This window comes from Lacerta agilis, chromosome 5 (assembly GCF_009819535.1).
Source record: "Lacerta agilis isolate rLacAgi1 chromosome 5, rLacAgi1.pri, whole genome shotgun sequence".
NCBI classification, from domain to species: domain Eukaryota; kingdom Metazoa; phylum Chordata; class Lepidosauria; order Squamata; family Lacertidae; genus Lacerta; species Lacerta agilis.
The window spans coordinates 74,633,086-74,648,921 of record NC_046316.1 but is presented as its reverse complement, the minus strand read 5'-3'; the positions used below and the strand labels follow the sequence as shown (position 1 = coordinate 74,648,921).

General features: G+C 40.4%; 1 protein-coding gene across 1 annotated transcript; it reads left to right on the top strand.

Annotated features, from left to right (window-relative positions):
• The first annotated feature begins 3,787 nt into the window (after positions 1-3,787).
• STRIT1 (small transmembrane regulator of ion transport 1) lies at positions 3,788-15,563 on the top strand. Its single transcript, XM_033148137.1, has 3 exons — positions 3,788-4,055; positions 15,175-15,275; positions 15,360-15,563. Exons 1-2 carry the CDS (start codon positions 4,043-4,045, stop codon positions 15,267-15,269), a joined length of 108 nt encoding a protein of 35 aa, XP_033004028.1. The 5' UTR covers positions 3,788-4,042; the 3' UTR covers positions 15,270-15,275; positions 15,360-15,563.
• Positions 15,564-15,836: the final 273 nt, after the last annotated feature.

Genomic DNA, 15,836 nt, shown 5'->3' with positions numbered 1-15,836 from the left:
GTGTTTGGCTCCACCCCTGGCTCCTTGCAACATTGCACATGTGACATCAGGGCATCGCATGGTGTCACACATGGGCCCCCTCAATCCTCCTAAGAAGAGGCACCTCTGTTTAGTCCAGACCACCCCATATTTACAGAAGCCGTCCCAGCTTCTGATTTGATCCCAGAATGTCCCACTTTTCCTTAGGACGTCCCTATTTTCATCAGAGAAGGTTGGAGGGTATGGAGTTATCAGATCCCGAGCTATCTGAAGGGAGCCCTGTATAGGGAAGGGTGTTTTTTTTATTAAAAAAAATGTTTAATGTTTTATTATGTTTTTATGTATGTTGGAAGCCACACAGAGTGGCAACCCAATCAGATGGGTGGGGTATAAATAGTAAAATTCTTTTTCTTATTACTATGGAATAGGACGTCCCTATTTTCATCAGATAAATGTTGGAGGCTATGTAAGTCGTTTCTGCTTGCTTTCATAACTTTCCTAAAATGGCTTGCATTATGTCCTTAAACTTTGCATGTTCCAGGTCTGGTTTTGCTGATCTGCATCCCCCCCCCCCTGAGCTTTTAACTAAATGAACATACTTAAATAAACTGCTGCTGGGAACGTTGACTCCATGTCCTTGCTCAGAACAACAAGGCCTGGAAAGGAACCAATCTGCAAAGGTCAACACGTCTTGTTGGGAATACATTGTTCGCGGTAGAAATTATTTCCACTAGATCAGGTGTGTGTGGTATATAATTAGCTGAAGCACAACAGATAAGGTTGGCATGGCACAAGCGCCCTGTATGTATAAATAAATAAATCAAGAATGGCATGTGGTTCCCAGAAAACTACCCACAAGGCAAAGTGGCTGTTGGGTTTAAAGTGGATCGTCATCATGAGGAAGTTGGTTCAGGCAGCAGATGCTTTGGGGTGGTGGTGATAACAAGAAGCAGCAAGGTTTTGAAGGGCACAACTATGTGTGCTATCTGGGCCGGTCTGTTCTGCCTACGTTCCAATGCTAGCCATGGGTGCGCTAAAGGATATTGTCCTATCACCCATGTTGAAATAAAATTCAACCAGGCCTCCTCCAACCAGGGCTTGGAATGCTCTGCCCATCATTACCAGGTCTAGAGCTTTTTTCAGTTTTGCTCCTCTGGGCTTGTGAACTTCCTTATTGCACTGACTTCCAATTCTTAGAAAGAATTTAAGACACTAGTAATCACCTCGCTAGACGAATGCCTCGCTAGACGAAAAACTCGCTAGACGAAAGGCATTCGCCAACGAAAGGCTGACTCGCAAGACGAATTTCCCTATGGGCTTGTCTCGCAAGACGAAAAATTTTCGCAATCCCCCCCCCGTCAAACCGCTCTTCCCCCATTGGTGCTTCGCAAGACGAAATTTTCGCTATACGACAGCACTCGCAGAACGAATTAATTTCGTCTTGCGAGGCACCACTGTACTCTATTCTTCTCTGCCTTATCAGGAATACAATTTGTATTTCCCTGTACTTAATGCCGAATATCAACATTCCTTGATTGCCATTTTATAATATGCCTGCTTACTACTTGGAAAAGAAACATGGAACTTTTTTAGCTCAAGGCATATTATCTAGTTAAAAACTTTATAGATGTCTACTGAGGGAACCAGTGAAACAGAAGTTGATGCTATTAATAGCATGAAAGTGTTAGGCAAAAGAGGATTTTGACTATTAAGGTCATAAGTTGTAACAGAATTAAAATTTTCTTGCAGGAAAAAAACAAAACAAAACAAAACAACAACATACCTTGGTCTTTAAAATTTCAGTGGTGCCCTGTGTGGGGCCAAAATTTGGCTCCCCAAGCCTTGCACCTCAACTTACTATGTCATAGTTATGACACCTTGTGGCACCCCCAAGGTTAGGTGCCCAGTGCGGTAGAACCAGTCGTACTGCCCTAAATCCAGCTCTGTTGAGGAAGGATACAATTTGTGCTTCTCTCCATTGGGATAGCTGTGTATAAATGATTTTGCTTGAGACTGAAAGTCTTAATCAGCTGTGAATCCTGTTCCTGCTTCTGTCTGATTGTCACATCTGAAACAGCCAAAATATTACTTATTTGCTCATTTGCTACTCCTACTCTTAAATTAATAAAATTATTACCCACAACTCACCAGCAGGTCCTAGGGAGAGTGACAACAATTCAGAATTAAAACAGATTTACAGCCACAGGAATTCTCATTTGTTGCTAGAAATGGATCGGTTCACTGATGTCTTTATCATGACAGTTTTTGAATTATTTGCAGTATAAACGTTGATATCAAACATATCCCGAGCAGTCATCAGAGGAGTCTTTTACAGAGATTTATGTACAGCTTTTTCTCCCATTTCCCCCAAGTGTTTCAGTCCTCATGCAAGTCTCTCTTTGCACTTTGTGCCCAAAAGCTATAAAACAGGATTGCATATCAGATCCATTTTTCCAGATACCACAGAGTGTCTTGTCCAAGCTTAAGTGCTGTCAAAATACACACACATATATATGAGAAATAGCCCCTCTCACTAATCTTCATTTATATACAGGATCCTGCTTAGTTGTTCTAAGGAAGTCAAATCATGGATTCGATTGCTCATTAGGGCTTAAGTGAATTTTAAACTGAGACCAGGCAGAACTCTACATGCAGATTTATTCATTTGGTGCTTTCTTCGTTTTTCTGTCTGAAGTGTGCCCCCCAACCCAAATATCTAGGTACATAGGAACCAAGGCTAGTCAGGTTATTTTTTTGCATTTGAGGTGGAAAATCCTATAAGCACCTCACGTGCAAGGAAAACATAAGGAGAGCCTTGCTGGGTCCAGAATCATCTTCTCACAGTGGCCAACCAAGATGCCCATGGGAAGCATGCAAAGCAGGACCTCAATACAGCAGCATTCTCTCCATTTATGATCCCCAGCAACTGGTATTCAGAGGTATGCTGCCTCCGACAGTGGAGGTGGTAGAACATACAATACAGTAACAACAAACTATATGACTAACAACCTGGTTGCTTTTCATGGTACCCAAACTCATCTGCCTGAAATGGCCATCTCACCTTGCCTAAGGGTAGGGCTGGCCCACATAAGTGCTCAAACTGAAGAATGTTGAATTCTGCACCGTAATCTAAATCCTATGCAATTTAATGTGGGGAAAATTACATTCATATCATACTTGGTTATATCTTATAAATTCAAGTCATCCTTTCCCAACCTGATACCATCCAGGTATTTTGGATTACAGCTCCCATCATTCCTGACCATTGCCATGCTGGCTGGGGCATGATGGGAGTTGAAGTCCAAAATATCTCAAGGGCACCTGGTGTGGCCATTAGCATTACATCAGAACAGAGAATACCTCCTAAAATAGGAACAGAAGCTTACGACATCCAGAGTTTTGTGATTTCTTGTTTCCATAAACCCTATTCTCCTTTTGGTCCAGCTAAAGTTTATTCTGTTTTGGCCTGGTGATAAAAGTGAAATGACACTCAAGATGAGAGAGTCAAATATAAGTCCTCCACTTTGGAGCAAAGTTTTAAGCAAAGCTTCATTGAATGCCTAATCCCAGTGAGAAAAAGCATCAAGTTTGTGGTTATATCCGTGCAGGGATGAATTGCATCATGACATGTTCCATAGCCCAGGGATAGTCAATGCTGTGCCCTCTAGATGTCGTTGAACTACAACTCCCATCATACTTGACCGGACTGGCTGGGACTGAGTTGTCATCCAAGAACACCTCTTCCTACCTCTTCCTTAGCTTTATTAGAGTCATTATAAAAAAAGGTTATCAGAACTTGCTTGACTGACCAGCGAAAACACCACCTGAGAATTCTCAAAGCACTGCTCTACACTAATAATGGACAGAATGACCTGTAAAGTTGTAAGGTCCCAAATTCCTTTCTTTTCCAACCATTGAATGCAGATAACTTACAGCTTACACTAGTGAAAGAAGCAGGTGCAATGCATTCCAGATTTTGCTCTATTTAAAGCTCCAGAAGCCTCAGAGATGTAACAGCAGAGTCGAACGTTAAATCAGATCTGCTTAGACACACAAGAGAGGAATGGAAAAATCAGGTATGGTGAAAAGCCAAAATGTTTTAGAATTGTTGATCACATGTATGCAAAAGTCATATGTAAGAGCTTAGTCCTTCCTCTTTAAGTTTGTGGTTGGGGCTCTTTTATTTTTAGGGTACTGCAATCTCATTTATTAGCAACCTAGTCTTGTTTTTCACTGGATTATTTAAAAAGTGCCTTTTCTTTCTTCTGCATTACTTTGATTGTTTGGTAATTCTACAAGCATCTTTTGGTAGGAGTGAGAAGCTGAATGCTTTTCCTTTCGCAGCAGAAAGCTAAAGTTACTAGCTCTATGGATGAACCCAATGCATGCAATCTTAAATGGTACTGCGATTTAAAGGTAGCTACCATGCTGTAAAAATTAAGTTTGGAAATGTAGCCAGTGTAAGCACAGTACAGTATGTACCTTTCAGGAGAATTGAGCATCAAAATTCTGTTTTACATTGCTTTTGGTTATTGATTAATAATAGAACTTGAAACTGTGAACAGATTTCTCTTTTAGTTTCAATAGCAAGTAAGACAGAAATGTGGCATTTAATATTTACTGACACGTTCTATACTTTTTTTGTACCCCTCCCCGAGTGGAGATAAACTTAGATGAAAGTTGCAGACTAAAGCATGATGCTCTGTTGTATCTTTGTCTTTATATCATTCACTTAAGCCCCTTGCCCAGCAGCAGATAACATGCTGGGTCTCTTCTATTCCCCTGGCCTCTATCCAGCTGTGTCACGGAAGCATACCAGGATAGAGAGGGGTGTGGTGGTGGTGGTGAGGTTGGTGCAGTGCAAACACAGCAACGGAAACACAATGCTCCTGCTGCCGCATTTGCAATATGCCAACCTTGCCACCACCACCAACCCTCCCTCTTTCCATCCACCCAGGTATGCTGCAGCAACTCTGTTGGATGGGAAGTGAGTGACACAGCCTCCCCACGCCATCCACTGCTGTCCTTGCTGCTACTAAACGTTCATCAAGAAGACAGGATCGTTTTCGTTGCAACAAGCAGTCATTCATCCCCTCCCCATCTAGGCTTATTTTTGTGGTTGGCATCCATTTGTCTCGGGAGACAACGGAGGAGTGTGCCTTTGGGAGTGAAGTCAAACCATCAGAGAACCACAGCACTTGCTGTGGCTCTAGAGACTGATGAGGGAGAGACATGTTTCGTTGCAGCTGGGGCAAATGAAGGCGTCCGGTTGTGCCGCTGCAGATGTACCATGGCATTTCTTCTCTCTGCGCTCCTCCCAGTGGTCATTCCTGCTCTGGTCACTGCTGTGGATATGTGACCTGCTTGTTGCAATCATACCTCCTTTTAAAAAATATATAAAAATCATTTATTTGGTTTTTCAAATTAAAATTTTACAGTCACGTATCCATCATACAACATAAAAACAAGATTCCAAGGAATCTCTTCGGCTTCCTTCTTCCCCTTTGTGGGTCTTATTGTAAATCATTTCCTCCTGCATCTTTAATAATAATCCAAATCTTTTATCTCTACATTGTATCAAAAATTCACCATTAAACTACAAGTGATATTCCAATTGTACTAACAATTTGAACTGTTTACAATGGTCTTTCTTTAAGATAAGTTATAAATTTCCCCCATTACTTATTAAAATTTTGGTCTTCCTGATTTCTGACTCTTCTGGTCATTTTAGCCATTTCGGCACAGTCCATTAAATTCATCTGCCATTCTTCTCTGGTAGGAACTTTATCTTCTTTCCATCTCTGAGCCCATAACATCCGTGCAGCCATGGTCACATACATAAATACTATTTTCTGCTCCCTTGGGATTTCGGCACCTAGGATTCCTAAAAGGAAAGCTTCAGGTTTTGTTGCAATCATACCTCCTGTTACCTGGGAGTAAGATCCACCAGTTTCAATGGGCTTACTTCCAAATGGGCATGTATAGGCGTGCACTGTAACTTGGTAGTTTTTATGACCGTTTTAATTATTATGTTTTCATACTGAAGTATTGTTAACCGAGAGAGAGAATGCACAAATATCATCTCTGGAATGAAGAAACGAATGAACTCATTTTATGTATTATCCCAGAGGGAGTGGCTTTGGGGGATATTTATTCTGGCAACCTGCCCTGATGTCTGCCCCATTTATTTGTGTGCCATTGGCAGGCCTTCATGCCTTTAATGATTCCTCTGACACAGTATCTCTCCCAGCCAGCTGCTCATTGCCTCATGACATATGGTGGGTGTTTCAACGTCTCTGACTCTTCCCCTTCCATTGTCTTCTTTCAGCTAAATAGGATCTCGGTTAAAGAGCATGTTTCCCACCACCCTGTTAAGGAATATTAAGTTAATAACTCTTTTTATGTTATATATATGAGTGAGCGCAAATGAATGCTATGGTGATGAGCTGTGCATGTTAGGTTTGCATATTGCAAAAATGACTGCAAAGTGTATTGCATTTCTGGGTGCTCCATGCACCCTCAAGCAGCAGGATCCTTCTCAATGTTGCACAGGTTACCCAAGTTTAGCCCGTCTTGCAACAGTGTCCAGAATAGCACCATTACACTGTGTCATGCATTCTTGTGATGAAACTGTTAGCTTAAGGCAGAACACAAGACTGCCAAGAGGGAGTACTGCTGTACCAGTCCCAGAGCTTTCTTTCTTTCTTTGATTTAAAAATAAATATCAAGCCCTCGTAGAATGAAAGTTACGAAACAACATTTTCCGGCAACATTTAGAGCAATTGCTTTCTGCAATATTAGCTTGTTCCTTTCTTTCGTTGTATTTAACCAGAGTTGGGATTGCCTCTGGAATTCCCTTCTCCAAATAATAGAGAAGGGATTTCCCAGTTCATTTTGAAGTTCTTTTTTGGGCTTTCCTTGCTACGCGTGACTCTAATTTTTCTCTAGATTCAAACAACGTGGTACTGCCAGATGAAGATTAGCCTGATGCAAGACCTAATAGCATGAACCTTGAGTTCTTTGCATGGTTTAGGGTTGACAGGGGGCCCTTGTACCTTTAACAGCTTTGTGGCACACAGGCATTCAGCTGTGTAAGTTTGATAAAAAGCCAGAGATGGAGGATTTCTAAAGGAGCTGGGCATCCACCTGAGACATCTGACAGGGCAGCAGTGCCTTTTGGACTGGATATGTGAAAATGTCAGGCAAATAACAGGCAAATAACACAGTACCAGTAAGTTCCCAGTGACCTCATGCCAGAGGAAATCAATTTCAGCTGGGTTATTGCGAGGATAAAGCAGAAAGGAAGAAAACTACATCACCTTGAACTCACAGGGGTGGATGGGATAGATGTGTAATATAATAATAAAAACACAAGGAGACATAGCAATCAACTTTTCCCTTTTCTTGCGAGGAATCCTATTCGGGATAAGGGAATTTCCCTTTAAAAAAGGGAAAAGTTGGACTTCCGGTTAGGTGCCGATCAATGGCGGACGGGGGTCTGACGGCTCCGTCCTCCGATGGGCTATAGGGACTACCCTGCCTGCGCCAGGGGTCCCTTAAAGCCACGGGAAGAGCGTCCCGTGGACTGCTGGCTTCGTGGGTCCCAGACGTGCCATCTCCGCTCCTGATCGACCCTCGTAAGGGGGAAAATCAGGCGAGCGAAGCACCGGCACGGGACTGAAGAAGCGACTGCCTTCGGAGGATCAAAGCAGCGATCCCGCCAGACTCGAGCACCTGGCACTTCCGACATAGAAACTTCCAAAGAAACTCTGTAAGTAAAAGTTTTGGACTGTTTGACAAGTTTGGAGACACTACTTGCAGAGGAAATTTTAAAAGGAAGCCTGTTCCCTTTGTACTGTTTGCGCGAGCTTGGTAGCGCTAAAAGATCAAAGCCGCGACTAACGGGAAAGTTTTGCGAACTCTGCCAAACTTTTTAAAAGTTGATTAAAAGTTGCTTAAAGGATGTTTAAAGACTTAAAAACAGTTGATATGGCAAAAGAAGACGCCCCTCACCCTCTGGATTAGGATTCCGGGTCAGTAGCGGGCTGCAATATATTGCTGCCATTTTTTCTTTGTTGGTGTTTCAGTGACTGTTTACCAGTGGAGACATTTTGACTTTTTTGTAACCAGATACAAGCTACTTTACGGACTTTGGTGGTAACACTGCAAGTTAGAAACTGTTACTGACTTGGGCTACGTGAAAAGAAATACTTCTTGGCTTTAAGGAACTTACAACTTGGAAAATTTAAACTCTTTGCCTAAAAGTTGGATTTTTGGGACTGGTGTGGGCTCCTGGCTCAGCAGGCTCTTTGTTCTCAGAATTGAGCTGCTGGCCACCTGGTGTTTACTTTTGGGACTGTTGGCCTTCTGCTGTGAATGTCTGAGATTGTTACCACAGCAACTGGAGTGACCTTGAGATTACAATTGCAGAGCCCACAGGAGATGGACACTAGATCAAAAACAACTGGTGCTAGCTCTGCACAAAAAAGAGGCTCTGTTTCCCTAACTCTCCAGGAACAAATGGAGAAATTGGTTGCTAGCGTGGCAGAAATAGCAGCAGGATTGAACAGTGTTACTGAAGGGTTGAAGCAAACACAAGAATCAGTGGCACTAGGAAATACAACAGTGAACTCTGCAATAGAAAAATTACAAGCCGATATAAAAGCTGATATTAAAAATTCTACGCAGACCCTGGAAAAATCAATTGGGCAAATTGAGGAGAACGTTAAGAAGAACAGAGAAGAAATTAATAGAATTGGGCAGGAGGTGACCACTCTGAAAAAGGACTCTGAGGAAATTAAAGTGGTCAAAGAAAAAATAAAAAAAGTGGAGGAAAAATTGGACAATTTAGATTTGGAACAAATAGAGAATATTGGAACACGACAGAGAACTGTTGAAGAGTCTCTTGCTTTTCTGCAACTACATCAGAGAGAGGGTAACATCCGTCTAAGGGGTCTTCCAGAATTGGAAGGGGAAGACCTAAAAGCTTATATTGTGAAGCAATTTTCAGTATATTGGGAGCTAGAAGAGGTTAACGTCTCAGCGCGCATAGTGAAGGCCTTCAGATTTGGACCAAGAGGTTCCAGAGGAAAGAAAAGCAATAAAACAGTCAGTGACTGTTTGATTGTGCTACATGATCGACACGATAGGGACTTCTTTCTGGATTTGCACTACAGAAACAACCTGGTGGTAGAGCAGAATAAAGTAATTTTTTATAAGGATATCCCCAGATTTTTCCTGGACAAAAGAGTTCCTTACAACGACTTGGTGACTGAGCTTAGAAGAAGAAAAATTCCCTTCAGTTGGGAATTTCCAGAAGGCCTGGCATTTACGTTTGAAGGGAAAAAGATAAGAATAAGGTCCTTGGCGGAAAAGCAAAAGTTTTTGGACAAACATCTGGAACAATTTAAAGGTACTCCACTCGATCCAGCACAACTTTATAGGTTTCCAGCTGAATTTCCACCACCGCCGGGACTACCAGGTCTACCAGGACCAAGCCAGGATCCAGAGAAAGATAAGAAAGGAGAAGCAACTGGAGGAGAAGAATAAAGAGGAAAATGGCGCTCAAGTTAATGACATGGAATGTCCGGGGATTGAATCAGAGACCAAAGAGACGCAGAGTGTTTTATAGCATAGAAAAGAAGAATTTGGATATAATATGTTTACAGGAAACCCACATAGCCCGACGTCATAGAAGATTATTACAGAACAAAAAATTAGGCCAAGAGTTTATATCATCGGACAAGGTCAAGAAGAGAGGAGTAGTGATATATGCAAAGGAGAAATATAGCCCAAGACAGCTTTTTAAAGATGAAGAAGGGAGATACATCGCAATTGAAATTAATATACAAGGCGAAAAACTTTTGATTCTGGGACTTTATGCACCAAATGATGGAAAGTCAATTTTTTATAAGAAAATACATGATCTGCTGTTGGACTATTTGGATTACAAATTAGTTTGCCTTGGAGACTTTAATGGTGCAGTTTCCACACTAATGGACAGATCTCAAAGAACTAAATTAACGAATGATGGGAAACTCCCAAAGACTTTTTTCGAAATGGTGGATAATTTGAATTTGGTGGACTCTTGGAGATTAAAAAACCCTACAGATACAGAGGCAACTTATTTTAGTGAATCTCAGCAGTCATGGTCGAGGATAGATTACATTTGGATTTCGAATGAATTGGCTCCAAAAATACAAAAGGCAGAAATTGGTCCTAAAACTCTTTCAGACCATAATCCGGTACAGTTAAATTTAAAAATGATTTCCAAGGATTCTTTTAGATGGAGAATGGATGACGCTTTGATGAGAGACACCAAGCTAGTAGAAAGAGCGGCGAAAAAGATGAAAGAATACTTTCAGATAAATTGGAGTTCCGAAGTGGAGAAAAGAATTGCCTGGGATGCAAGTAAAGCTGTAATGAGAGGATTTCTCATTAGTGAAAAAGCAAAAAAGAAGAGACAACAAAATGCAGAAATGGAGAGATTGTTGAAATCAATCAAAGAAAAGGAAAAAGAATTAAGAGGACATCCCAGATGTGTTAAAATTCAAAAAGAAATCAAATACTTGCAATCCCAATATGCCAATATAATGAATCAGGATATTGAATGGAAAGTGAAAATGATGAAACAAAGAACATTTGAATCGGCTAATAAGTGTGGAAAACTACTAGCTTGGCAATTGAAGAAAAGACAAAAGGCGAATGTCATCAATAATTTGGTAATAAATGGAAAAAATGTGGAGAAACCGGAGGAAATCAGATGGTGTTTTCAAAGATTCTACAAGCAACTGTACAAGGAGGAGAAGATAGATGAAGCAGAAATAGACCGATTTCTGGAAAAGAATGGATTGCAAAAAGTCCCAGAGGAAAAATTAGTTACTCTCAACCACCCAATATCGACACAGGAGATAGAAGATGCAATAAATAACATGCAATTAGGGAAGGCTCCAGGACCGGATGGATTAACAGCAAAATATTATAAGACATTGAAAGATTGGCTATCGCAGCCGCTAAGAGAAATTTGCAACAAAATATTAGAAGGAGATAGGGCACCAGAGACGTGGAAAGAAGCCTTTATCACACTGATTCCAAAACCAGATACTGATAAGACTCAAATGAAAAACTACCGTCCAATATCCCTTTTGAATGTGGATTATAAAATTTTTGCAAATGTATTGGCTACAAGGCTGAAAAGAGTGTTGAAAGATTATATACACAGAGATCAAGCAGGTTTCTTGCCAGGAAGACAAATTAGTAATAACACGAGAATTATTGTGGACATTTTAGAAAAACTGGAGAGAGACATAAACACAGATGCGGCACTACTATTTGTTGATGCAGAGAAAGCATTTGATAAAGTTTCTTGGACATTTATGAAAAAGAATCTGGAAAGGATGGGAGTTGGAGAAAAATTCTTGAATGGCATTAAGGCCATCTACACAGAACAAAGAGCTAAAGTAATAGTAAACAGTGTGATATCGGAGGAGTTTGAAGTTGAAAAGGGAACAAGACAAGGGTGCCCTATCTCCCCTTTACTTTTTATTACGGTCCTGGAAGTCCTCCTAAATATGATACGAAAGGACAAACAGATAAAAGGAATTCGTGTGGGAGAGAAAGAATACAAACTACGCGCCTTTGCAGACGATCTGATGTTATCCCTGCAGGAACCGGAAAGCAGTGTCCCCAGAGCCTTGGAAATAATTGAACAATTTGGACTTGTAGCTGGTTTCAAATTAAATAAGCAGAAAACCAAAGTTCTAGGAAAAAATTTGAGTGCAGAACAAATTCAAAGAATACAGGAAGGCACTGGCCTCAATTTTGTTAAAACAGTAAAATATCTAGGTATCAATCTCACAACTAAGAATTTGAACCTGTACAAGGACAACTACGAAAAACTGTGGACGGAAATAAAGAAAGACATGGAGATATGGACAAGATTGAAACTGTCGTTAATGGGAAGAATTGCCGTGATAAAAATGAATGTCCTACCAAGGATGCTGTTTTTATTCCAAGCCATACCAATTTTGGATAAACTGGATTGCTTTAAGAAATGGCAAAAGGACTTATCAAAGTTTATATGGCAGGGCAAAAAGCCAAGAATCAAGTTTAAGATCCTAACAGACTCTAAAGAGAGAGGAGGCTTTGCCCTGCCGGACTTAAGACTTTACTTTGAAGCAGCGGCCTTTTGCTGGCTAAAGGATTGGTTTAAACTAGAGAATGTTGATGTATTGGACTTGGAAGGACATGATAATATGTTTGGTTGGCATGCATACCTTTGGTACGACAAGGTTAAGATCCACAGAACTTTTAAGTCTCATATAGTTAGAAAATCCTTGTATCAGGTCTGGATTAGATATAAAGACTTGTTAGAGAGAAAGACCCCTAGATGGATCTCTCCAGTGGAGGCCAAAGCCTATAAGAGACCGAACATGTCTGCAAACTGGTTAAGATATATGGACATATTGCAGCAGGAAGGGGACTCTTTTAAGCTAAAAAGCTACGATCAAGTGAAAAGTCAGGTCCCCGACTGGCTGCACTATCACCAGGTATATGAAACATTCAAAATGGACAAAAAAGTTGGTTTTCAAGTAGAAAAATCAAAACTGGAAACAGAACTGATAGAATCGAACTTTAAGAACCTTTCCAAAATGTATAATCTTTTGCTAGAGTGGCATACGAAAGATGAGCTGGTTAAATCGTCAATGATAGACTGGGCGAAAGATGTAGGACATAATATCATGATGGATGACTGGGAGAGATTGTGGCAAAAAGGTATCAAATTCACTGCTTGTCATAGTTTAAGAGAAAATATAATGAAAATGGTTTACAGATGGTATTTGACACCAGTTAAGATAGCTAGGATGAATACCAAAATGTCAGATGTATGTTGGAAATGTAAACATGCGAAAGGTACCTTTTTTCATATGTGGTGGTTGTGCCCAGCGGTAAATGCTTTCTGGGATAAGATTTATAACGAACTCAAGAAGGTAATGAAAGTTACCTTTTGTAAGAAACCAGAGGCATTTCTTCTGAGCATAACAAATGAAGAGATACCCAGTCAGGATAGAGTGTTTTTTATGTATGCCACAACAGCAGCTAGAATCCTATTGGCAAGAACATGGAAAGGCGAAGAGATACCAACGGTGGAAGAATGGCAGATGAAGATGATGGAGTATATGGAACTCGCAGAACTGACCGCCAGAATCCGGGACCAGAGGGAGGAGAAGGTGTCACGGGATTGGAAGAAATTTAAAGACTATTTAGTTAAATCAGTAAAATTGAATATTTGAGCAGAATCAAATAGAACAGCGGCTTTAGCAGGTTTATGTTAGATAAAATTGTTAGGAAGATATTTTTGTGTGAAAGATTTATTTGTTAGAAAATATGTTAAGATTTGATGTTTAAGTTAAGATTTATATGTGATTAGGTATATGATTAAGTAAAGTAAAGCACATTAAAAATTGAGCAAATGTGAATAGAATAAGATACAAAGCTACCTAGAAGATATATATGATTTTGAAGACAGTGGAGGGAATGGGGGAAGTCCCCTAAAACAGAGAAGATAGTACCAAGAAAAGTAAGAGGATAAGTGTTAGTTTAAAGGTTTGTATATGTTTCTTTCTATTGTAATTGTTTGATTGTGTTTTTGTGCTGTGTTTATGTATTGTATTTTTGTATTGTTAATGTTGGTGTTTATGCTATGTTTTTCTTTTGTCTTAATAGAAAATAATAAAATCTTATTAAAAAAAAAAAAGGGAAAAGTTGACAGCTATGCAAGGAGACCTGTGGAACGAGACTTTTTAAATCAGCAGCTATTGAATTGGTGTTTGATTTTATTATTGTTTATACATTTGGATGTAGTTGGGGCTGTTATGGGCAGGGAACAGGGGAGAACTATGATTGATTGTGTATTTGTTCCTACATTCAAAATGAATAAAAATGAATATAAATAAAAAAATTAATTGGCAGTCCTTTTAGTGGGCAAAAAGTGAAAACTCTTCACTGTACATAGTAATGACTACGGCATATATCACCCACCTCTTTTAGCAACCAAACTAAGCTGCTGTTTTGCCCACTATTAGCAAGCAACATGTCCGGGACCAAAACAGCATCAAAAGGTGATTATATAGTGCCTGAGCTCATTGTTTTTAATTGTGAGTTGTGTTGTGGTTTTAAAAGTGTGGCTTTAATCGAGGTTCATGTTTTTACTTTGTAAAATTTATACACAACAACAACAACAACAACCCATCAAAGTGGTTTACAGAAGTAAAATTATAGGTGAAAATGGTTAAAAACAACCCTTTAGAAGATTAAGATCAGCAGCAAACCAAAAACAACATTCATCACCATTCCAAATATCTATATATGCTGTTTAAATGCTGTTTTAATTTGTTATATTGGTATGTTTGTGTTTACATGTCCCACCCTGGGACCATATAGTGAAGGAGCGGTTATAAGTATTTGTAACAATAAGTACCGGTAAGTAGATCCCTTTGGTTTCAACAGGAGAAATGTAAGCAAGTGCTTCCGCCGTGTTAGGAAACTGAGTGGATCGTAAAGTGTTTGGATTTGTGGGGATTTGGATCAGAGCCAGCGTCAGACTACTGACGCTCGCCCAATGAAGCTGTGCAGCACTCTCCCCCTGCCCCTCCTGCTCCTGCCATGGTTTCCTTGAAAAACTCCTCCCTGCCCAGACCCCAAGGTAGTCATTTTAGCCATTAGAAGGTGCTGACGCCACTTCTGAATGTGAGCCAAGGTTAGCTCCCTTTTGCAATGGCAGCGCCTTAACTTACCCCAAATGAAAGTCCACAGACTACAGGTCAATGGAATCAATAGCTTTCATAGATCTTTATGGCAGGGCATTGCAGTTCGGATGCCTTAACCATCATGGTGGGTGGGATGAATGCTTGGCTCCCAAAGTCGGACTTCTGCCTGCTAAGGCAGAGAGCAGTGATTGGTGCCACAGCTGGGCTGAGCCACAGTGAGACTCTAATTGCCTGGGACCTTTGGACAGTTCCTGAACTGACTGACTGCTGGCGGCAGGCCTGAGTGGGCTGGGTGGCTGGGAGAGGTATCCTTTTCTAAACCTTTGATAGGTTCCCAGTCTCTGTAATCAAAATATTCCTCTTAAAGACCTTCATACGTTATGTCTCCAACCACCATGTGAATGAAACCTTTATTTTCTTTCTTCAGAGCCAATCCCGTATTCCACTTATGTTGTACCTGCCCTCCTCTTGCTTGGATGGCTTGTCGGGTGTGTATTAATGGTTTGGTTTGTCTTCTCTTAAAAGAGGGTAAGTAAGTCCTCCCCTACGTGCAGCAGAGAAGTGTTTTCATGTCATCGCTATAATTTATTAACCGCTGTTTCTTTTCTGCAGGAAAGAAGCCTTTGCAAAAGAACTTCGGGAATTGGAGGAAGAAATGCCCATTTCTTGTTTAAATATACTGTGCAAACTACTGTATGTTACAATGAAGACATGATATATACTTTCTGTCTGCAAAGTGCTAAATGCAGAACTCATAACCAAAGCAATTTTGTAGCCTTTAAGAAACTTTTGTATTAAAACTGAATTGGATGTTTAGGGTTAGAATGCTGTTTGTTCATCTCTTGCTACCAACTTCATTTTTTCCTCGTCCATGGAAATAAGCATTCCAATGTGCGTATTCAAAGTCAATATAAAAAATCCTCCTTTGCCCTGGTTATGGTTGGAAAAGTGGGTTTAAGTGTTTGCGTTCTATACCTCTGAACAATTCGTCACCCTATCATTGATAATTTATTTGCAGTTATTCTACACAACTGAGGTATAACTCTACCCAGTCAGTACAGCATGGGGCTCTTAATCTCAGGATCGGAA